The 25,978-nt window shown below is 37.7% G+C and overlaps 1 protein-coding gene across 1 annotated transcript in view; it reads left to right on the top strand.

The window, feature by feature from the left end:
- The window catches only part of LOC150097442 (BBSome complex member BBS2-like), a 539,668-nt gene that overhangs the window by 454,048 nt on the left and 59,642 nt on the right, over window positions 1-25,978 (top strand). The window contains exons 16-17 of the mRNA XM_090406918.1: window positions 3,197-3,325; window positions 16,421-16,558. Coding sequence (XP_090263044.1) covers window positions 3,197-3,325; window positions 16,421-16,558 — 267 coding nt within the window. The remainder of the gene's footprint in view (window positions 1-3,196; window positions 3,326-16,420; window positions 16,559-25,978) is intronic.

Here is a 25,978-nt window from a genome sequence, read left to right as displayed (position 1 = left end):
TGAAACTCTACTTCATTCTCCTAACTTAAGCAGATCCGATGGCTTACTTCCATCCCCTTTATGGGAGATAGTACTTTACAAATCAGCTAATCTTTCCTAACTTTTTATTGTATTAATTTTTTTTTTTTTTTAGGAAAGTTATTGACCTTTTTAGTTATCTTACACCAGCTACTTAGGTGCGCTTTTGGGAATTGTCAGTTAGTGTTTAATTTTGAGCTTAATGTACTGAAGATGCCTGTGACACACAGGCGAAAATTATACTAATAAATAATCTTTCTACGTGATTTTTCCGTTATTTATTGTGTACCGATATGTCTACTCACGGTTTACCTCTTTTAAAACTTAAGTTTCTCTTATCTTTTGCAATTTTGACAGTTTTCTAGCTCTTGGCAGAAGTTCTGGATGTAGGCTTCTTTATCTTTTGAAAGAACTTCATATACCTCCATGTTTAGTTGCTTTAGTTCATTTTTGTATTGAACAGAATCTTAGATTTTTACTTTGCTTTTTATTTGATTGCACTTGTCAATCAGTGAGTTTGTTTCTTTGGTTACCCGGTCTTTGCCTACACTTTTTGTGTTTGATTGAAGAAATGTTTGGGAGGCTGCTTGATGAATGATACTAGTTATTGCTTTAAATATATTGTCTGTGTTATCATTCGATACTGCTTGTGGGTGGTTGTTCTTTGTGAGTTGTTGAAATTGATATGCCTTGTTAGAGTCATTTAATTCTTCCCAATTGTATCTGAGGTTTTTTCTGTGATTTGGAAGCTCTTAGTCATAGCTTTAATCATGCACTTACAATTCTGTGATCAGAGTTTAATTCTATGGTCAGCCCAAAACTGTATGCTCTACAGTTTTGGGCTGATCTTATCTATTTGCCATTTATTAAGATATGATCAATTTGAGTCTTAGTTCCATTGGGGTGTTGCCAGGTCCAAGATCAATAACTACTAGATAAGTACCATATTTTTCTATAGATAACCCGCACCCCTAACATTTTCATGACTCCTTTTGATGTATAGATAATGCACATGTGCCAACTAGCGGTAGAGTTAGGAAGTAGAGACAGAGGACGGAGAAATTCTTTAAAAGTACGTGCATTGCTAGTAGCAGTGGTCAATTATTTCGTACGTCCTGTTTTAAAATATTTCAAGTAAATCATTATTTGTTTATATTTTGTTATTAGATCTGAATTATTCATGGAAGACAGAAGTACTTCTTGGAGAAAATCCTACACAGTGCAGTTGTTATTATTATTATTATTCATGACACCTCCAAGGAGTCCGAAGTTTCATCGTGGGAGGACACCTATTGTACAACTTCTCCGTCTCCACCATTATGCCGAACCTCTACTACCAGTCATCTACATCAGTGCCATCTACCGCCCACCACCACCACAGCTAGTATTTTTTGTCTGTAAATTGCATGTGTTCTGAAGGGCTGATTTGTCTGTATGCGGGATGAAAAAAAAAAAAACGATTTTCCGGGAGGAAAAAACCCCTGCTACCTCCATATGAGATCGGCTAACTCACCTTCGATTGAAAAAGTCCATATAAAGAATCCTCCCATCATGACGAGACTCAAACCTAGGCCTTTTCCAATTGAAGGGCGCAACTTACCGTCATTCTTCTAATTGTGCTACAGAGGCACTTAGTTCAAGCTTGAAGTGGTAGAAGTAGCAAAGGAAAAAGGGAATCGTGAAGCTGGTAGATTGTTCAGTGTTGGAGAAAGTAGTGTTCGTGAATGGTGAAAGACTGAAACAGTCCTGAAATGTTTACATACAAGGAAATGTGCTATGAAGTTTAGAAGGTGCTTGCGGCCAACCATGGGAAAAAACTGTTTGATTGGGTTGTTAGTGAAAGCGCTAAAAGTATGAGAATATCTACTGTCCATGTGTTGTAGGAATCGAAAAGAATTGCGCAAAACGATAATATAAAGGATTTCAAGGCCTATCCATCTTGGGTTTTTGGATGTACGAAGAGAAACAATTTAAGTGTGCACTCCTCCACTAGTGTTGGACAAAATTGCTGTGTGACTTGGAAGCGAAAGTAGCTAAATTTCGTTTGTTTCTGAGAGAAAACTTGTGTGGGGGGTTGATGCTTGTCACTTTGGGAATATGGATGAGGTTCCCGTAAGTTTTGACATGCCTAGTTCTAGGACTGTGAATGTGAAGGGAGCAAAAGAGGTTTCAGTTGCTTCAACAGGGCACGAAAGGTCTAAATTTACTGTGGTTCTCTGCATAACTGCAGGTTCCAAAATGCCACTGATGGTGATTTTCAAAAGAAAGACTGTTCCAAAAGGTTGTGATTCCAAAGATATTATTGTTACTGCTAATGATAAAGGTTGGATAAATTCTGAGGTTATGAAATTTTGGTTGAAGAATGTGCGGCGAAAGAGAAAAATGGTATTTTTCAACTAAATCTTTGTTAGTGTTGGATTCGTGTAGGGCACACACGACAGCAGAAGTTAAAACAATTGTAAGTATTCCAAATTGGCCGTCATTCCAGGTGGTTTAACAAAAACACTCCAACCCCTTGATCTTGCAGTAAATAAACCATTCAAAGAGAATTTGCAGGCTAAGTGGGAAGATTGGATGATGAATGGCATCCATGAATATAACAAAACAGGGCAGATCAAAAGGACGTCATATAAAAATATAGTTACATGAATTGTAGAAAGTTGGGCTGCTGTAAGTGAAAACTGTGTTAGAAATGGTTTCGTTAAAGCACAAGGGAATGCAGTGGTGTCCGGTGACAATGATTATGAAGCTGAGGAAATACCAAACGAAATTTTAACGCAATTGATTCTTTCAATATTGAGTCTGATGAAGAATTTTTTGGATTTGAATAGTGTAATGTTCAATAAATATTAAGTAATACCTCTACCATAGTTTTGTTATTACATTTGATTTACCTCTCATTCCTTCAAATGTATACGCGCATGTTCATTTTTAACGAATTTAGACTTTTTTGTATAGATAACATAACGCACGCGTTATCTATACAAAAATATGGTACTAGATAAAATAAAGTGAAATAATAATGGGCTATTATTGTTTTTCATTAAAACACTCAGTCACAAAAAATGGAACTTTTGCTCTTTGAAAACAAACTGTGGGTGTTTTTATGTAATATTTCTTAGATTAATAAAATTCATTCACTCTTTTATTAATTATGTTTTTCCTTCCATCTTTCCAGGTTGTAATGTGGATTAATCATAATTTTCTTCTCATGGAAGATTTGGATGTGAGGGGTCAGCTGGATGTTGCCTTTATGTCTCTGCGTACGACAATTCCACTTATACTGAAAATGGATGCGCCAGGCGAGGTTTGAACATTAATAACTCTGACAGTATAGTTTAAAATTAATGTTTATTTAGGATATAACTTTCTGGTGCGAAAACTACAACTACGATCTAGCTTGTGTTTTAACTTTTGTTGCTGTGAACACTCCCTATCTTTTATGGAAAATAATGGAGTTTAATTTATTTATTAAGAGAAAATTTATTTATTTTTATTTTATTTTATGAAAAAAAGAAGTTTTCAAAGTTTAAAAAAAAAAAAAAAAGGATCCAAATGAATTTGAGTATTCTTTCTTTAAAATATACTTTGATTGTAAACTATTTTTGGATATTTTGCAGAGTAAAAATCTTCTTTATAAAAGTCCTGAATAGGAATACATGGTCACTGTCAGTACCTTCATGATGAGAATAAGTTTATCAATAGCAATTTATATTCGAATTTTTGATTTCTTATCGGTATCATCTTCAGAAGTAGCTAAATGCACCTGTTAAATCATCATCATCGTGATTTATTTACAATTTTTAAACAGGGAAATGAACGAAATACATAGGAATAGGATAAAGTTAATTATTACATGTAGCTTTCCAGACTTCTCTGTTTTGAGCCAGTTCAGTTATTTTTCATGGAGAGAGAGTATTTGTGCTGATAAGGTGGTTAATACACTGCCAGAATTGTTTAGTCGGTCTTCTTCTTCATCTTTGTCCATTTGAGGGAGCATATAAAACTAAGATGTCAGAGTATTGAGAAGGAGGATGTCCAGATCAATCAGGTTGACATCTGCAGTGGGTTTCAAGCAAGGGTTTTTGGTTTGCCTCTTCTGACTGACTGATTTTCCCTTTCCGTCATTCCCGACTGTAGGCGACTTTGTAGGCATTGCCCACAAAGTATTTCTGGTGCTACGGTAGATTTTTACAGGATAGTTCATCATTGCTTTCCCCAACCCCCACAATTTTATCTGGGCTCAGGACTAGCATATGGCTGGGACGTATTCATGACTGTAATCTGTGTGTGTTCACAGCGCTGGTTTGCCTGTTCTGGAGGACGAAAAATCCGAGTTTCCAGGTGAAAAAATCCCCTGCCTCCATGTGAGACCAGTTAACTCACCTTTCGTCAAAAGAGACCAGATAAAGGGTCCTCACGCACTGACAGGAATCAAACCCAGGTCTTTCCAACCAAAGGGCTTCGTCTATACTGACTGAGCTACAGAGACTCTTCTGCCTTTTCTAACATAGTGGAATGACGAATATGGTCCTTCCAGGAGTAACCAAGTAACAGTCTTAAGCAGGTTGTATTAAAGCTATTAATGGAGGGTCAGTAACTTTAACAAACAGTTTGATTGTAGTGCAGCTTGTTTTCTGTGTATAGTGTGTACGCTCCAGAAGATGACCTTGACATAAAGGTTGAAACATCGAATGTAGATTTTAGTTATACTAAACTAAGGTTTTTATTCAAACACGGTAGTTGTCTCCATAATTTTCAAAAATGTATTTGGATCACCTTGTAAGCTTAAAAGAAAGGACTTAAAAGAAAAGCTATTAATGGTTTTTGTTGCTTTTTGGATGGAAACATTCCATGTTTCTCCACCATATAAGAAGATTACTCGAGAGATTGCTTTGTAAAGTCTAACTTTTGTTTCCAAGGTGATGAGGGTGATTTCCAGATATTTCTTACACTCCCATGTTGATTGAGAGCTTTATATTTTCTTAATATTATGTTATTTTCAATATTATTTATATTTGAGAGTAAGTATTGGTAATCTTCTACTTTTTCTAAAAGTTGGGTCTGTTCTGTAATGATGGAACCTTGTGCTATATGTGGGAGTATTTTAGTTTTATTTGAGTTAACTGTCAATCCAAATATTTTTGCAACTTGGCATAGTTTGTCAAAGTGTTGTTGCACCTTGGATAAAGATGAATCTATTAATACTATATCATCTGCATAGCTGAGGTCACTGAGACATTATTTTAACTGCACCGTTTAAATATTACAGAAAACCCTAGTGTTAAAACAGCTCTGCTGTTGTGAGAGTTACTTCAGCAAAAAACACTTGGAGGAGTACTCATATCATCCAGGTACGTATACTACGTAGGTAGTATACGTACCTGAGAAGAGGAAATGTGGAATATATTATGGGATATAAAGCAGTTTAGTGTGACATTTCACATGCAAACATTTGTTTGCTTACTTCAGTAAAATAAGGATGAAAAGCAAGAATATATGTTCTTGTCAATTACAATATTTAATCAATCCAACAAAAAAGTTCTGCAGCTTTCTCTAATCCAGAGTATTATAATAATATGGTGACACACACACGCACACACACACTATTTTGCTAAATGGAAAAATGATGATTTCTACCATTGAGATAACGCTTAGTATCCTCATATATTTAACTACACACTCATAAATAAGGTTATAAATACTATTACAACTTCTGCACTAGCCCAGTTCCATTATTGCCACTGTGTGCTGCTAACATTTATGTATTTATCAATAGAGAGACTTATCTAGCAGTATGGATTAACATCAAGTGGGGAGATTATGAGAACTTCACAAGGTTGGAATGTAGCCACCTGTTATTTGCAACATTCTAAAAACATTCAAGATCAATAGGATTTTTGTGTATCGAATTATTAATTCCATTAGTGCCACTGTGCGTTGCTAACATTTATGCATCTATCAGTAGAGAAACTTATCTAGCAGTATGGATTAACATCAAGTGGGGAGATTATGAGAACTTTAGCTGTTATAGCACTTCACAAGGTTGGAATGTAGCCACCTGTTATTTGCAACATTCTAAAAACATTCAGGATCAATAGGATGTTTGTGTATCAAACTATTAATCATTATGACAATACAGAAGACATTCTCTTTCTTTTGAAACGATGTAGAGACACCAACTTAATACCCAACTGCATTAAACTAAAGAAGAAGTTTACATCAGCTAAAGCGCTCCGTATCTATGCCAGGCTAGAAAAAGCGTTGTTAACAGAACAGATCCACGGGGCACAAAAAAACTTAGCATCTACCCAAGCCAAAGTGTTATAACTAAAATTTGAGCTATCCAGTTACGTCATTCCAGAAATTTGGAAAATTCAAGGAAGCATGTGAAATGCTCAAACATGATCTGAATAAAAATGATGGTCTAACCATTCGAAGAATGTGGAGGACCCATCTGCAACCTTCATAACAACCACAAGGAAAAATCTCAATACAAGAAGTCTTGAAGTTTTTTTTTTTTTTTTTCCTGAACACTCAATAGCAACCTGTACTGTACAAATCCAGAAGATAATCATAATATAACAATATGAACGGTATAATTCCAGAAGAATCCTACTACGTGAGGACTTTAGCAGAGTTTATTGTAGTTTTTATTGGTAATTTTTTTTTTATCACTAGAGGGCAGGCTAAGAAAAAATATTAGTTAACAATGTAGATGTAATTTACCTGTATAGAGTGCAACAGCATGTAGCTTGGTTCTTATACACATGTGTCCTTCTGATGATGACCTCAATACAGGGGTCGAAATGTCAAGTTATTATTTTATTATTAATCAGTAAAATAATCTTTTCAACACGTGTGTTTTGTGTCCCTAAATTCATAAATATGAAAGAAGACATATCTGACCTCCAAAGAACTGGTCGACCATGCTGCATTAGGATGCAACAGCTTGTGAGGACTGTGAAGGCACATCTCTGCCATAATCTTGTGAGAATGCAGAAAGTGATGTTGCAAGAGATGAACATTTCACAGGGAAAGATGTCACATTTACTAACTGATGATTTCTAACACCTGGGAATGAGAGTATCGTCATTCTATTGGACACTTCTTATCACCACAACTTATGCGGCAGAGGGTGATAAAACCAAACGCACTTCTCCAGCGGTATGCGAACAAAAGACACAGAGATATCCTCTTCACAGATGAGAAGATTTTCACATGGAAGAGTTGTTTAACTGTCATAATGATTGGGTATGCTCCAGATGGTCACACAGCACATGTTATAGTACCTAGGATTCAGAGAGATCATCACCCTGCATCAATGATGGTTTGTTGGGGGGGGGGGGGGGATATATCAGGGGATATCCAAGTTGCATTTCTGTGAGAAAGGGATCAAGACACCATGCTAGAACCTTTGATATGGTTCCTGAACAATACCTTGTTTCATGGTAGGCAGTGGACCTTCCAACAGGACTCAGCCTCTGCACACAAGGTGTGGGCCACATAATATTGGTTGGAGGCGAATGTGCCTGACTACATATCACCATCTGATTGGCCATCTGGAAGTCCCAGTCTGAACCCGTTGGACTTCAAATTGTGATCAGAACCTGAAGATGGATTTGGAGCGAGCAGTGTCAGCATTTCTGTTGGATGTTGTGAATGCTGCCATCAATATGTGGCCTCGCAGACTTCAGGCATGCGTGAAGGCAAAAGGGGAACATTTCAAACGATGAGTGCGGTTGGATTCACATTATACATATGGTTTGTATATGCTGAAAGCTGTAAATGATTTACTGATAGATTAAAGATTTATGCACTGTTCAAGTTGTAATATTATTTATGGCTAGACTAGCTAAAATTAATAATGCATTACTGAAAGTCATCCATAGGATGCTTACCTTAAGAGTAGAGTTGTGCTGGTCACTGGCACTGTCGGATAGAACCAAAGCAGAATACCCTGGAATCATGCAGGATTAGTATGAGGAGGTTGAGTGTGATATTTTTACATCACTTATAGTTTTTAAAACTTATGAGAGTACTTGAGGACTAGGGGTAATCCTTCCTTTTCCATTTTTTTTTTTTATCTTCCTTTTTCTTTTAGTGGGAGTTTGCCTTCTCTCCCAAGGTTTTGGCCATATTTTAATGGACTCTACATCAGAGGAGGGGCAAGCTGCCTGCAGGATTTTATCTATAACCACTGTGATCAGAAGGAAACAGTCACAGGATGCATTAAATGTTGCAGCATTCAGGGCAGCTGATTCATCTCCCCCAGAGCCCACTTAAGGGAAATAAGAAGTATGTGAAGGAGGGACTAAAAACATAATTCTCATTAACATTACAGATATATCAATAATTAATTTTAGAACATTATTTAAATTTGGAAAAACTTAAACTGATAGAAGAAGAATTTAAAAAAATTAGTGGTCTGTAGTAGGTATGTCAGAAACTCATTAGATGTGGAATATATTACATCCAAAATGCAAGAATATTTTAATCAAGAAGAAAAGATGGAGTGGTATAGAAAAGGAACAGTAGCTATTGAAAACAGCTCCAATGACCGGACCACATGGTTCGATCTGATGGTTGACCTAAAAATTGAAAGTTTATTTTTCAACATCTTTCTCTAAATCCAGAGTAATTTAATAAAAAAAAGGTGGCACACCGTTTGGCAACTCCTATAGGTAGAGATGACCTTGCTAATACTTCTACCTGGTATCTCTACTTGGGCCTGGCTCCCACTGAAGAGCCCTCATTAAAGGTCGAAACTAGTCTGGGTAGTGGCCCTTCCCTTAATGCATAACATTATACATATCTGCAAGGAGATGTGTTTTGCATTATGGGAGATACTGAGATAGGAGTGATGTTAGCTTGCTCCACCTTTGAAACGAGTTTCCCAGTGTTGTACCACCTTACCCCAGTCCTGAAGATACTTTCAGGCACAAACTTTGTTTGCTCACACTTGGATAAAGGATTAAACTAAATTTATTATAATTCAAGAACAAGTATGATAGCTGGGTGTGTGGGGTATGTAGCCTTCCTCGATGACTCCCTGGAGGTCTCTCTCTCTTAATAATAATAATCCATTGGAATCATTTTATTTTGCAAAACAAATGCAATTGTCTTTCCGTCCCCTTTTCCATATGAAAACAGTTTATCTGAAAGAAAACAGAAAAAAGTATAAAATATTATTATTATTAGACATTCATGATGTCAAAATACTCATCAAAGGAGGCTCTCAATGTCACATACAAAAGCTCATCAGACCATACATTAAAATCATTCACTGTTTCCAGACTTGATACATTCTTGGTTAATGAATTCCACTTGCCAACCACTATCTATGCAAAGAAACTGCTCCGCACTCCTCTATTCATAACCTCATTATATAGCTTCCACGATTGGAAGCTATATAACATTAATCTGGTCTGAACCCAGCTTATTCTTCCCATTGTGTCCTATTGAAGTTGCCATTTGAATTTATGCACATCTTTATTTTCAACAGGGTAATGATAATGACTTAGTCTGTCCTGAACAGAAATCAGAGAGTACCTAAAACATTATTATTAGCTTTGCATTTCTTTCTAAATTTTCCCAAAATGTTTTTATATATCTGGAGTTCATTTCCCATTTTGGGAGATACTGAGATAGGAGTGTTGGTAGCTTGCTCCACCTTTGCAACGAGTCGCCCTGGTGTTGCACCACCTTGCCTCAGTCCTGAGGATACTTTCAGGCGCAGACTTTGTTTGCTCACACTTGGATAAAGGATTAAACTAAATTTACACACACAACATCCAATGGCAATCCATTCCGATCAGGCACCACTCTATTAGAGAAATATCTAGATCTCGCCCCTTCTCAGTGGCATTCATTCTCAGCTTCCAAGGATGCCCTCTTGTCCTTTCCCCACCCTCCATAAAATAAAAAATTCCATCAGCTGAAATCCTGTCTGACCCTTTCAGAAGTTTATGTCTCAATCATATCACCCTCTTTCTCCTGTTTGCTAGTGTTTGCAGTCTAAAAATTCTCAATCTGTCTTCATAATCAGTATTCCACAATCCTGATATCATTTTTAACATTCTTCTTTGCACTCTCTCCACTGTATCAGAATCACAACAGAAACCGGGAAACCAGACCTGTGCACAGTAGTCCAAGTGAGGCCTTATCAAGACGTTGTGAAGAGGCAAAATGACATCCTTACCTTTACATGTCAAAGTTCATTTCAGCATTACAATTATCTTTTGAGTTATATTTAAAATATAAACTTCCTATCTACTAACACTCCAAAATCCCTAGCCTGAACAGTTTCTTCAAGCATAATCCCACCAATATAATACAGCATTGAACTGACATCCATTTTCCCATACCCACAATTCCAGCCTATTCAAATCATTCTGCAAATATCAGCCACATTCCTGATTGCCCTACCTATCTTTGTATCATCAGCAAAAAACTCTATGTTGCCTGTCAAATCCTTCCCAATGTCATTAATGTACAGATTGAATAACAGTGGACCAAGCACTGATTCATGTGGTACACCACTGTTACCTTAAATCTTGCAGACTCACATCCCCCATATACACTTTTTGATATCTGTCAGTCAGCTGTCCTCTTATCCATGCTAATATTTTATAATCCAATTCCAAATTCTTCAATTTATGCAACACATGCTGTATTCTGTCAAAAGCCTTAACAAACTCCAAAGTATCATGGTGTATCCATTCCCCTTATCTAGCTCAATGGTAACATTATTATAGAATATGAGCAGGTTATCATTATTATTGGCTACTCCGTGGAGTCCTGAGTAATTATCCTAAACTATTCAACATTTGTGCAGTATCTATCATAATTTGCTTTGAACTCATTCACAATCATGACACCCACAACAGACTCCGGCAATCTGTTCCACTCATTCACCACTTTCCAAGCAAAAAACCTAGTTCTAACACCCTTGCTAACTACACTCTTGCTCGGTTTCCAAGGATGGCCTCCAGTTCTCTCACCACCAGACCTGTTCTGAAAAATTTCCTCTGTATTAACCTTGTTAAACCTTTCAGTAATTTGTATGTCTCAATCATATTACCCCTTTCCTGCCTGTCAACCAGTTTCTGTAACCCACAAATCCTCAGCCTATTCTCTTATGGTTTATTCCATAGACCTGCTACCATGGTCACTCACTACTGGATCCTCTCCACCTCTTCTTCATCACCAAGAAACCCAAGTAATGAGGTCTTATCAATTCTCAATATAGACAAATAATGATCTTCTTGTCTCTGCTCTTCAAAGTATTTTTTCAGTAACCAAGTAATCTGATGAGCTGGTTTAGCCACTTTTGCTATGTGTTCTCTAAACTTTAACTCCTTATCCATTAACACTCCCAAAATCTCTTTCTTCATCAATTTCCTGGAGTACAGTTCCATCAATGTGTAGTATACAGCTAGTAATCTTTTCACCCCAAAATTCATAACCTTACACTTTGCCACATTAAACTGACATTCATTCTCCTTTGCCCAGATGAACCAAATCACCCTGCAAAATTTTAACATAATCTATTAACTATTGTTCTACCGAACTTTGTATCATCAGCTAATAACTGAACAGTTCCTCTCAGATCCTTTCCTGACACACACACGAGGTGTGTGGGTGTGGCGGATGTCTGGTGAACATCTCTTACCAAAGTGCGTAACCCCAACTATGAAATTTGAAGGCAACAGTGTGATGGTTTGGCCTCGGACCTCTGTTTGTGGTACCACAAAATTGAACTCTGAGAGGTATCTGCACATTCTGGACAATGCAATGCTTCCTACTATTTGGTGTTCCTATGGAAGTGACCATTGTCTCTTTCAGCAAGACAATGCACCGTGTCATAAGGCTTCTGCTGTAGCTGTGCGGTTTGTGGGCATGAACGTCACCACACTAGACTGGCCTCAACAGAGCCCTGATCTCAATCCTGTTGAAACATCTGTGGGATGAATTGGAGCATTGGATGAGGTCAAGGGACATCTGTCCCACAACAATTCAGGACCTCATTACATGCCTACATGAAGAATGGTTCAAAATTCCCATTTGATCGCTCTCGTACATTTGTGGAAAGTATGTCCTGTACAATTGTTGCAGTCATCACAGCAAAGGAGGTCCTACATCTTATTAAGGCAGGCACCATGGTTGTTTTTTCTTCACACTATGGTGTCCATTACTTATTTCCAAATAGGGTGTGTGTGTATATATACACACACACACAAACACATTCTTTGGATTCTAATCATTATTAAACTTCACAGAATGCAGCCTTATTTCATATATTTACTGCCATTTTGATTTTACACAGGCATATAACAGAGTGCCACGTGATAAATAAGCTGATATTTAAGTTGCTGAATACTGGGTTTGGGGATATCAGGAGAATTGGATTGGAGACTGAATGTCTGAGAGGTAGAGAGTTGCACACAAGGGAGCAGTATCAAGGAAGAAGATAACAAGTGGGATTCCACAAAGCTCCCTGCATAACCTCTATGTTGATGACATTGTCACTGGATTACAGGGAAATATTCAGTTGTTTGCAGATGATGTGAAACTGGGAACAGTTATTAGTGATAGTGCTGATGTTGTGGCCCTTTAAGAGGGACATAATTTAAATAAGCTTAACAGGTAATCAAATAAAAGAGGATCCCATTTGAATATAACAAAATTTAAGGTCTCATATCAGTTGAAAGGTTCATACTCTATATGTGGAACTATACTAGAGAAAGTATAGAAAGCAAGAGATCTGAAGGGTGATAGTCAATAGAAATTTGAAGTTTGGGGGACATGTCACAAAGGTTGTGAAAGTAATCCAAAGATTGCTGCAATACTGAGAATGACAACATTCACCAGTTGAGATAAAAGAATGACAATTTCATTGTATAAAGTCCTGATCAGACTACATCTGGTTTAGTGTGCTCAGATGTGGTCATCATATTTGCAGTGGATAAATTGACCTTGAGAGAGACAGATAACAAAATGATATCAGGACTGTAAGAGAATGAGAAGTGGCTTTTTTACATGGAGGATTATTGTTGAACCATGAAATCTGTTGCCGGATAAGACAGTAGGAGTGCAAATGATGAATGAGTTTAAGGAATGCCATGACTTTGTTTTGTTTAAGATCGGCTCCCGCAGTGAGTGTTGCAACTCCCTGGAGGTCCAATATTTGAGTTTTTGATTATTGTTATTATCTTTACTGTCCAAGCTTTCTGTTTATTTATCTTTGAACAGAATGTGTCAAAATATTTACTAAGTCAGCTACATCAGTTAATCTATTCCTAATTCATTTTCTTTTCCTTTCATACTGCTTCATCATCATCAAATTCTTGACACGTACCCTCAAGAGGGTGTACAGGATATGATAGTACTACATGAAAAATTTACATCATTACTAACTTCTTAACTACAATTTTCCTCCAAATCAATCTGTTACTTGTCAAGACTCCAATATTATCAGATCTGATATTTCTATCTTCTAAGGGCACTTTTTAGCGACAGCACGAAAATCTGGTAAAAATTCTAAATAATATAAGTATTGATTTTGTACTGGCGAGTATTGCTTATAGTCATACTGTGGTAACTGCATGAACTGAACAACTTTAGGTTCATGTACCATGGGACATTAAGGACTGAGCGCCTTTAGGTTCTTAATGCGAGACTGAGGCACATTGCCAAGTGAGTCTGACCTGATATTATAGAAGACCAAGAGAGGATAACCTGATATTAAAGAGGACAGGTTAGTTTTACCCTACTGATGACTAGTCGTTGCGATAGTAATCTTGCTCAGTATGAGAGGAACTGCAAGTGCGGACACTTGGTACATGTGCTTGGTCGAGTGAGGCGAAGTGGTGCGAAGCTAAAATTTTGATATCAGGTTTAATACCACTTTCCTTCATAATCTGATCCATATAGATAATGAATAACAGAGGGGATAATGTACATCATTGTTTGGCACCAGACTTAATATTAAACAATCTTCCTGTACTTCCTTCAATTCTAACTGCTGACTTACAACTCAAATAAAGACTTAGTATTGCTTGATATAATGCCCCACTGACACCATACAACTGTAGCATTTTGAATAGCTTCTCATATTGGCACGTTTTCATATGCCTTTTCCAGATCAACAAAACTTAAATACAGATCTTTGTTATATTCCCATGATTTCTCAATTATTTTACATAAAGTGAAAATCTGATCCTGACTGTCTCTATTTGGCCTGAATCCAGTTTGTTCTTCACCAAGTTTCTCTTCCGCAATCCTTCTCAACAGTTTCTCAAGTATACTTTCATTAATTTTACCAGGAACATTCAGTAGAGCAATTCCTCTGTAATTCTCACATTCAGTTTTATTTCCCTTTTTATATATGGGTACTATGAGAGGTATAATCCATTCATCTGGAATTCGTCCCTCTGTCCAGACCTTCTAAACTATGCAGTGCAGCCACTGTAAGATTTTCATACCTCCATATTTGAGATTTATGGTCAGATATCATCTATTCCAGCTGCCTTTCCACATTTCAGGCTTTTGATGGCTTTTTCTACTTCAAGTATGGATATGTATTCCTGACTGCATGCATGTTGAGTATTTTTTACCACTGTGCTGTCATCACTGCTTGTTTCATTTAGCAATTTTTCAAAGTAATCACTCCATACTTCAAGAATATCTTCAAGGATAAGTTGAAAATGCTTCATTTCTGAGCATTTTCAACAACCTACAGAATATCTGGCACCTTCTTGATATTTATTTTCTATGTTCTTAATAAAGTCTTTCCATGACTTTTGTTTAGCTAATTTTACACAGTGTTTAGCTTTCTTACAATTGTCTCTGTATTCTCTAAGAGCACAAACTGAATTATGTGCCAGGAATTTTTGATATGCTTTCTTCTTTTCCTTCACTACCCCTTTAACTTCCTGTATCCAACATCAAGTTCTGATTTTTCTGTCCTTGCAGACAACGTCACCAAATGCCTCTCTGGCTGAATCAATCAATGATTTCTTCAAGATTTGCCACTAAATCTCCAAGGTTTGGTTCCTGTTCTCAAACTGTTTCATTTTTTCTTCGATAATCTTTGTGTATTTTAGTCTACAGTTCACATCTGAGAGCTGCTCAACTTTATTCACTTTAAAAATTTCTTACATGTTCTTCTTTTCAATATGTAATTCAATTTTATTCTGCTCAAGATTAAATGATGATCACTTCCAATTTCAAATCCTCTGTACGCCATAGTGTCCTGCACCAGGGAGAAAACATCACTATCAACAATAACATAGTCAATGAGACTGTTCTTATTCCTTGCCTCTTCTCACCATGTGAATTTGTGTACATTTTTATGTTGGAACATTGTGTTAGTAATAACCAGTCCATGTCCTGAGCAGAAATCCAACAGGCATTTGCCATTATTATTAGCTTCGCTCTTTTCTCTAAATTTTACCAAAATATTTTTGTATGTGTGACAATCATTTCCTACTCTGCTATTTAGATCCCCAACAAGGACTAACTTTTCCTTTTTCATTGTGTCAGTTGCTTTAGTGTTCTCTAAAGTCTCAAAAAATTCCTCCACTTTTACTTTAGTAGAACCTTCTGTGGGACCATAGGCACAAATAAGTCTCATTGTCCAGTTCCCCATTCTGATATTTGCCCACATCACTGTACTTAAAATTGCTTGCCATTCAAGAAGATAAGTCTCGCATTTAGTGTTGAATACTATGGCTACTTCTTCTTTTCCTTGATTGTCATTGCCTGAATATAACATTTTCTATTTATTGCTCAGAAAGATCTCGCCAGTTTTTGCCGTTTTTGTTTCAGTCACCCCTATTATGTCGATCTGGTACTTCTCTAATTCCTCAACTAGCTACATTTCTTTGCCATTCAGGCTTCTTATGTTCATAGTACCAATCTTGAACTCTGGTGATGTTGAGTAGGTGTGAGTTTTAGGATTTTGTAGCTGACATTTTACTGTTTTCCCTGGTTCCCTGGCAAAAACAACAGGGGCCTTGTTTAACTGGGCGATGCCCCAGCTGACATGAAATTCTGTCATGTTGTACCATCATTTGAAATTTTGGTTTAAGCCAATAAAAATACAATTTGGTCGGCTAAATCCAAAATTGCCTGCCCATATTAGGTGATGCACCTAATAGGTGCACCACTAGAAGGTGAGGATTCGACATTAGGTCAAAAGCCCTGGTCGGTTCTCCACATTCATTTAAAGGCTATGTGGAGGTCTCCTCTCAATTATATAGCTTAGAACCTTAAGCACCCATTCATACTTCTTAAGGGTGCATATTAATAGTGTATGGTGTTTATCCTGAATTACATAATTAAATCCTGTTTAATAATTCTTAATTAGTTTTAATCATATATTATTTTATTTATATAGGTTATCATCCAGTCAGATGATATGGAGTTAACTGGAGAAATAATCCAGTCTTTGGCGAGTTTTTTAAATCTTGAAGATCTTCAGGTTACTGCCGAATTCCCTAATGAATTTGAGATTTTAAATAATCTGATGGCTAAGGTGAGCGCAACTTTTATTAAAATTATTACAAAAAGAATCCTAAATAAAGATATTCATAAATCATACTAAATGCATTTTTATAACTTCTTACCAATGTGTTAGATTGAATGTGATTCTCACATTTCCACTGACAAAAAAAAAAATTATAATGATGTATTTTGCTAAATGTGTAATGAAAGAATAATCAAACAACATGATCATATTTCTATCACTTGAACAGTATCAATATAAGCAAATTAGCAAGGACTTTCTTGCTAATTAGCAGTTCTCAGATTATTATATCTCCAAATACTTTAATTATGCCAATTAAGATTAAAGTTTGCAATGAGTAGACCACGAATACCAACTTTCATATCAAACTAAGTATTTACTAAACTAAAGGAGTTATTTAATAACATTTTTTGTGACTTGTGGCAAGTTTTTCACACTGAGTTGGAAAGATTTTTGAGTTTCAAAATTTAGTTTGCTTATACTTAGGTAAATAAGAAATGAAAATAAGTGTGATATACTTTTCGGCCTGTTAAAAATAATTAAATAAATTAAAAAAAAACTAGCTCAAACACTTTCTTAATTTGGAGGATTTTAATAATATAGTGATACTCCATTTTACTACCTGTGTATGGAAAAAATTTCTATCAATATAATTCTCTATTATTAAAACACTTAAGGAATTGAACAATGTAGTTAAGGATATAAATTAAATTAAACTTTAATAAATATTTTCCGATATTTCGGCAACGTAACGTTGCCATCTTCTAAAGAAACTTACAAAAAAAGTTACGTGCACGTAGGCACTACAACACAGAAACTGGGAATTAAGCGATGAAGCTATTGTTCACCTAACAGTCCTGATGGTGCCCTCTAGCGGGCTAAGTAGGTGCTAAGCTACGCGTTGCTACGCGAACAAATCACTGCCACGTGGTCACTCTTAGCGGACATTAATGAAGCTATTCGTGCCGTCGAAGATGAGCTTTCGTGCACTTTGAACCACGAACTTTGGTCGATTTTACATGACGTCTCATGTACCGCTGCCGAAAAAGAATTTAAAAAAATACGAGGCCGACAGATGAAAATCTTCGAAAAATTAAAAAAGAACTCTAACATCTTTCCAAAATCTGCTACCAACACGGTAATCAACCTTTCTTCAGTCACCCTGAAGCCTGAAGCACTCAACGCGCAGTCACGTGGACACAACTTCGCCATTGCTCCCAATAAAATACCTAGTGAGGATATTATGATCCAGATCGAACGCGGAATCCGCCACCTTCCACATCAAGTCCCCAACAGTGTAAGACTGGATGTAGCCTGTGTCCTTTCCAAAGCAAGACCACCAAAAACCAATATATCCAACAAGGAATATAAAGCTCTACAGGAAATGAAGAATAATAAAGAATTAGTTATCACCAAAGCGGATAAGGGAAATGCAACTGTAGTGCTTAACCAAGGGCCAAAGGACTACACAGGTAAGCTGAATGCTCTTCTATTAGATTGGGCCACTTACCTCCCTATCAATTACAATCCCACCAACTCTCAAATTAGAAAACTTCACAGGCTCCTTAAGAGAGTCACTTCTTGGCCTGTAGAAGTTACCAACAGATTAAAGCCGTTTAACTCTATACCCCCCCCCCCCCCCCGTATTTACGGACTTCCAAAAATACACAAAGAAAATGTGCCATTACGTCCCATAGTGGATGGCATTGATTCCCCCACATGCAAATTAGCTAAACATTTGGCCAAAGAGCTCACACACTATACTGGCAACACACCATCACACATAAAAAAACTCAGCCCATTTCAAAGCCAGTATGGAAAACCTTACACTCCAACATACTGACATAATGGTCAGCTTTGATGTCTCCTCTTTATTTACAAATATCCCACTCAAGGAAACTTTAGAGCTAATCCAAGCTAAATTTTCTCCCGATATCGCAGCCTTATTTCAGTTCACAATGAACTCAGGCTATTTCGTTTGGCAGGGAAAATTCTACAAACAAATAGAGGGGACAGCCATGGGGTCACCACTCTCCCCACCCTTGGCCAATTTCTTTATGGAGACCTTTGAAGAAAAAGCCTTAGCCTCTGCCCCACAAAAACCAACCATATGGCTTCGCTACGTTGATGATGTGTTCGCTATTTGGCCACATGGCTCTGAAACACTTTTCTCCTTCTTAACACACTTAAACAACCAACACCCCAGAATCAAGTTCACCCTGGAAAAAGAGGAAAACAACAGCCTCCCTTTCCTAGACACACTAGTCACCCGCCAGCCTAATGGAACCTTGGTTTTCTCAGTTTACAGAAAACCCACCCATACAGGCAAATACATTCACCAACAATCCCCCCCCCCCTCACAACAATATGGAGTAGTGAAAACACTATACAACAGGGCTAAACTAATCTGTTCAAACGACTTGGCCCTAAACACTGATCTAAATCACATCCTCAACACTTTCTCAGCCAATGGCTACCCCCCCAAAAAAATCCAAAAAATATTAGAACCTACAAACCACAGATCCCCTCCCCCCCCCCTCCCCCCCCACACACACACAACAAGGATTACTCTAAATCCATCACCATTCCCTACATCCGAGGCACCTCAGAAAGGATTACCAAAATCTTAAAAAAACATGACCTGTCCTGTTACAAACCTTACAGAAAATTGGCATCCCTTATCCGCTCCACTAAAGACCAACCACTTCCCCTAGACCTACCTGGTGTTTACCAGGTCCCTTGCAGTTGTAAACTGTCTTACTTTGGCCAAACAGCCAGGACAGCGAATATCAGAATTTCGGAACACAAGGACTACATCCGTTTTCACAGATACAGTCATTCTGGGCTTGCGGACCATGCTCTGGATACACGCCACAGAATACGGTGGAAGAAAGCTACAGTGACACACCGTAGCAAATACAAATTTGAAAGACTCTTTATGGAATCAGCCCTAAGAAATTCTCCAAACCTCAACAGATTTGGTTGTATGCGACTGCCCCAAATTTGGGAAGCCTACATCAGCAGACCTTCAGCCCAACGGCCAAGAACACCTACTTAGCCTGCTAGAGGGCACCATCAGGACTGTTAGGAGAACAATAGCTTCATCTCTTCATTCCCAGTTTCTGTGTTGTAGTTCCTACGTGCACGTAACTTTTTTTGTAAGTTCCTTTAGAAGATGGCAACGTGACGTTGCCGAAATATCGGAAAATATTTATTAACGTTTAATTTAATTTATATCCTTAACTACGTTGTTCAATTCCTTAAGTGTTTTAATAATGCATAACCAACGTATAAGCTTGTCTACAAGAATCAATATAGTTCTCATTATTTCCATAGAGCTAGTTGTCACTGATGAGAATGCAATAAATGTTCTTTCTTTTAGTGTTACATGGTAATCAGCATTCATTTTAGTAAAATTATGGAGATTACAACCATGTTAGGAATAATTACTTCAATTTCCATAATGAATTTAGTTTAATCAGTCCTGAAGATATTTTCAGGCGCAAACTTTGTTTGCTCTCACTGGGATAAAGGATTAAACTAAATTCATTATAGTCTAACCTAGTGATAAATAAACTTTCAACATACTTCAATTTCCCAATGTTTCAACCTTCATATTAAGGTCATATATGGAGTTAACTGGAGAAATAATCCAGTCTTTGGCAAGTTTTTCAAATCTTGAAGATCTTTAGGACACTGCCGAATTCCCTAGTGAATTTGAAATTTTACAATTTTATAATTTGAGATTGGAGTATACACATATATGTATACAAAGACCAGCTATATTACATTTCTATCAGTAAGCCAAAGTGACAATGATTTGATCAACCATTATTCTACTGGCCTGATCTGTAGTAAAAAAAAACATCAAAGATAGCTTTGATGTAAAAAAAAAAAAAAACTACATATTCTGTATGTAGTTTTTTTTTTTTCACTAGAGGTCAGGCTAGTAGAATAATGGTTGATCAAATCATTGTCACTTTGGCTTACTGTTAGAAATATAAGATAGCTTCTCTTTGTATATATGTGCATATTCTCCATATGATGACCTTAATATTATTATTATTCAGGCCTCTATGCAGTCAAAAGACTCATCACGGGAGGTCCTTCCTAGAAAAACATAGTCTATCAAGACTCATCGTGGGAGGTCCCTCCTAGGAAACACAAAGTCTATCATACCACTCCTTAAACTCATTCACTGTTATCGCTCTCACCACTCTACCAGGCAATGCATTCAATGGTTCAACCACTCCTCACCCTCTTGCTTACATCTTCATTTCGTAACTTCCAGGGATGGCCCCTTGTCATCACTCCTTCCCACTGTTCAACCAAGCAAAAGAACTCGCCAGTATCAACCCTGTAACCACCTCTCAACAGTTTAAAAGTCTCAATCATATCACCTCTCCTTCTATCTACCTACCAAACTCTGCAGTCCACATTCCCTCAGCCGATCCTCATAACTAACATTGTGCAGTCCTGAAAGCATCTTTGTTATCCACCTCTGTACCCATTCCACAGTTAATTTATCCCCTTCAAATCGTGGGGAGCAAATCTGAGAACAATAGTCTAAGAGTGGTCTGATCAGGGTCTTATACAATGCAATGATAACTCTTTTATCTCTGCAGGGCAGCGTCCTTCTCAGTATTTCATCAGTCCCCTGTGTAATCTTCAACACTTTTGCAATATGTTCCCTGAGTTTCCGGTTTCTATCAATCATCAACCCCAGATCTCTTGTCTCCCCTACTTCCTCCAGTATGACTCCTCCAATAGAGTATGAAGTGTCCCATTGATGTGTCCCAAACCTCAAGACCTTACATTTTGCTGCATTAAACCGACATTCCCCATTCATTTGCCCATCTGTCTAGCTTATTCAAATCCTCTTGCAGGTCTTCCACATCTTCACTATTACTAATAACCCTTCCCAGCTTCACATCATCTGCAAACAACTGAATATCCCCCTGCAATCCACTGACAATGTCATTGATATAAAGGTTAAACAATATAGGTCCCAGTACTGAGCCCTGTGGGACCCCACTTGTAACCCTTTGCTTCCTTGAAACTTCCCCACCATACACAACTCTCTGATACCTATCAGATAGCCAATCCTGAATCCAGTTGACCAACCTGACATCCAAACACATGTGCCGCAACTTAAATATCAGCTTATCATGTGGCACGTTCAAATGCATTTGCTAAATCCAAGAAAAGGGCAGTATATGCCTTTCCCTCATCTACCACTCTTGTAACTTTATTATAAAATGCTAGCATATTACTAAAACAAGAGTGCCCCTTAACAAATCCATGTTGACTCTCACAGATAACATTACCCTCATCTGCCCAATGGTGTATATGGTCCCTCACTAATTTCTCCAAGATCTTAACAACTACCGGTGACACACAAACTGTCGTATAATTAGACACTTCCAGTCTGCTACTGCCCTAATGCAATGGCACTATCTTACCTTCCTTCCATTCCCTGGGCACCTTTCCCATAGCCAGACTTTCATTGAAAAGCCAGGTCAAAGGAGCTGTCAGTTCTTTAGAACATTCTCTCAAAACTCGTGGTGAAATACCATCCAGTCCCTCAGCTTTACTGACATCCAGAGTACTCAGTATTTGGAACACAATTCTCCTCCTGCACCTCTAAACCTCGAACCTGCCCTATCCATCTAGTATTAAAATTTACTCTCCAGGATGAAATATTCCAATAAAGTGTTCATTGAACAACTCCACTATGTCCTCTGCATCAGTCACTCTATTCCCATTTTTATACCACAATTTCATTCTTCCACAATCATTTCTCCTCCTACTGGCCACATATTCTTCATGCATCTGCTCTTCACCTGTCTCCTTATATCTCTTCCATAGCCTCTTTTTCGCATACAGTTCCTGTTTAATATTGTTTGTCATCCACTTTACTCTAAATTGTGTCCTCTTCTTCACTTGTGGAGTTCACTATTGCTGCTAAACAAATATTCCTTCACAATTTCCCAAGCACTAATGATATCCCGGCCTTCCAATTCCTCTCTCATTGAAACTTCCCTAAGTTGATGTCTAAGACTATTATAATCACCTGCCTTATAATTCCACATTAGTTCCCATCTCTTTGATCCTCCTGCATGTCTATTCATCTTCCAAATCAAAATCACATGGTCACTCTCTCCAACTGGTGGAATAGATGGCATCTCAGTTATCATAAACTCTTCTGATGCTATGACCAGATCCAAAACTCTTGTTCCCTCTATTACATGTCGCCTAAGACATTTTCACTCAAGAATTCTAGAAATTCAATTCCCTTATTGCTACATGCATCTTCCTATCCCCAATTTATACTGCTGTAGTTAAAATCTCCCATAACAATCTTCTCAGTAACCAAAAATACATGATGTAGCAACAACAACTAACTTCAAAAACAACCACTGAAGGACACTCGTATTCCAGGAAAACAACGTAGCACAAATCTCAATAGAAGTCAGACTATTCACCAATTAAAATGCACTTTTTTCAGCACAGCTCAAATTCCCCACCATGTTCTCCTGCGACTCTAGTGCCCTCTCCCAATATAATATGAAGGCTGAAATGTCAGGAAATGAAAGTAATTATTCCTAACATGGTTGTAGTCTTCATGAGTTTACTAAAATGCAGTAAAAGTCATTTAGAGGGTATTGCTAATCATGACTAACAGGCTGATTGGCAGCTGATGAGTGGAGAGCATCTTTTTTTTTTCTTACATTTTTAACTCTTCTAACATTTGCTTTCCTTCTAGTCAGCCATTGCACAGCATCTTTCACATCAGTGTGATATATACTGAAAACTGATATTAAATAATTCCATATATCCTTTACTTTTCCAAGGTCATCCTCTTCCAGTAACAATTCACCAGTCTTTTTTTCTCTTCCTTAATTATTCTACCTATTACTTACCACATAGCAGAAGAATCCCCACGATTGGCCATTCTTTTCTCATATAGCAATTTTTTTTTTTTTTTCCTTTTACCATGCTTGTCAGTTTTGTAGCATGTATTTTATATTCCTCATGCATTGGATTGCTCTCCCACCTGTTTTATATCTCCTCCATGAGTAATATTTTGCCAAATATTCATCCATTTCCCTCCTATTTATCCACCTAATTCTTTGTATAAAGTTTTAAGCATTGCATAGACATTTCTTGTATCATACATTTCTTCTGATCCTCATACTCTGCTAGTCTTTTCCCCACTGCTCATTGTTCCATGGTATTGATGTTAGTTGACTATTGTACAGTGCCTCTAATAATTATTATTATTATTATTATTACGGGCAACTCCAAGGAATCATTAGACTCATCGAGGGAGGCTCCAAATCATATGCATCACAGCTATTCTACATTCATACAGTATTTATCATACCTCGCCTTAAACTCATTCACTGTCACAGCATCCACTACAGACTCTGGGAGTGCATTCCACTCATTCACCACTCTACAAGTAAAGAACCCAGCTCTAACACCTTTACTAACCACACTTTTGCCCAGTTTCCATGGATGTCCCCTAGTCCTCCCACAACCAGCCCTGTTCTCAAAAATATCTTCTGAATTAATTTTATAGAAACCCTTCAGTAATTTGAATGTCTCAATCATATCTCCCCTCCTCCGCCTATCAACCAATTTTTGCAAACCAGAAATCCTCAACCTGTTCTCATAAGGTTCATTCCACAGACCTGCTATCATCTTGGTCACTCGCCTCTGGATCCTCTCCACCTCCTCACCATCAAGAAGAAACCTAGGTGACCAAATCTGGGCACAGTAGTTGAGATGAGGTCTTATCAAGGCTCAATACAGAGGAACAATAACCTGCTTGTCAACGTATTCTTCAGCAACCAAGTGATTTGATGAACTGATTCGGCCACTTTTGCAATGTGCCCCCCCTAAACTTTAACTCCTTATCCACCAACACTCCTAAATCTCATGCCTCATCAATTTCCTGGAGTACAGTTCCACCAATGTAGTAATCTGCTGCTAATCTTTTCACCCCAAAATGCATAACCTTGCATTTTGCCACATTAAATGGACATCCATTCACCTTAGCCCAGACCTCCAATCTATCCAAATCATCTTGCAAAATTTTCACGTCATCTGCATTCACTATTGCCCTACCCAACTTTGCATCATCCGCAAACAAATGAACTGTTCCTCTCAGATCCTCTCCTATATCATTAATGAACAAATTAAACAGCAGTGGTCCAAGAACAGATCCTTGTGGCACACCACTAGTCACAGGTCGTCTTGTGGATTCTACTCCTGAATAAACCACTCTCTGATATCTCTATGTCAACCACCCTCCTATCCATCTCACCAACCCTATATCTATCCCCATATGCTGCAATTTACTGATTAGAATTCCATGTGGTATCCTGTCAAAGGCCTTAGCAAGGTCCAGTAGAATCACTGTAAACCCATTACCCTTATCCAGTTCAGCCGTCACTGTGTTATAATACGTGAGCAAGTTACTGAGGCATGACCTACCCTTCACAAAACCATGCTGTCCCCGATACAGTATCCCATTTTCTTCTATCCAATCTTGTATTTTCCTCTTGACTATTTTCTCCAAGACCTTGATAATGATTCCTGTTATGCTGATTGGCCAGTAATTTTCAACAGCAGCCTTGGAACCACCTTTATGCAGCGGAACTATTTTCCACTCTTTCCACCCCCTTGGGACTGACCCAGACCTGAGGCTGAAATTAAACAAAATGGTCAAGGGCACTGACAATTCTTTAATCGCTTCACGTACGACACGAGCTGGTATACCATCCAATCCCACAGATGTATTGACATTGAGGTTCTGTAATACACTAGTTACCTCTACTTCTTTCATCACAATTCCAGTATAAGCTGTTGGTTCTTCCATTCCTGCAATGTCACCACCTGGATGATATGCTCTTGCAAAGTGCTTGCTCAGTAATTCCACTATATCGACTGATTCGGTTACCTCCCTACCCTCAGCATTTTTTAAGATCATTCTACCATGAACATTTTTCCTTTTACTTGTAACATATTGAAAAAACTGTTTGGGATTCTCTTTAGCCTGCATGGCCAATTTTCTTTCGTAATCCGCTTTTCTTTTCTTACCACCCTTGTTACCATTCTGGCCTGAGCTTTATACTGTTCCTGCACCTGCTGGTCACCTTTCTCCTTAAATTCCCTCCACAATTGTTTCTTTTTTTGCAGCTCAAGCTTAATAGTGTTATTCATCCATTTAACCCCTACTTGATTTATTATTCAGACTCTTCGTATACAGTCAACCATTGCCTCCTGCAAACACTTCTTAACCACCTCCCATGCACTATCAACATCCAGCCCTTGCAGTTTTACATGCCATGGCACGGAACCAAGCACACACCTAAGCTTGTCATACTTACCAGCTTTGTAATTCCACATGTACCATGTCTT

This window comes from Typopeltis vanoorti, chromosome 17 (genome assembly GCF_054136105.1).
Source record: "Typopeltis vanoorti isolate ZY-2024b chromosome 17, IOZ_Tvanoo_1.0, whole genome shotgun sequence".
In the NCBI taxonomy this organism is placed as follows: Eukaryota; Metazoa; Arthropoda; class Arachnida; order Uropygi; family Thelyphonidae; genus Typopeltis; species Typopeltis vanoorti.
The sequence above is the reverse complement of the archived record's forward strand: the minus strand, read 5'-3'. Positions and strand labels throughout refer to the sequence as shown.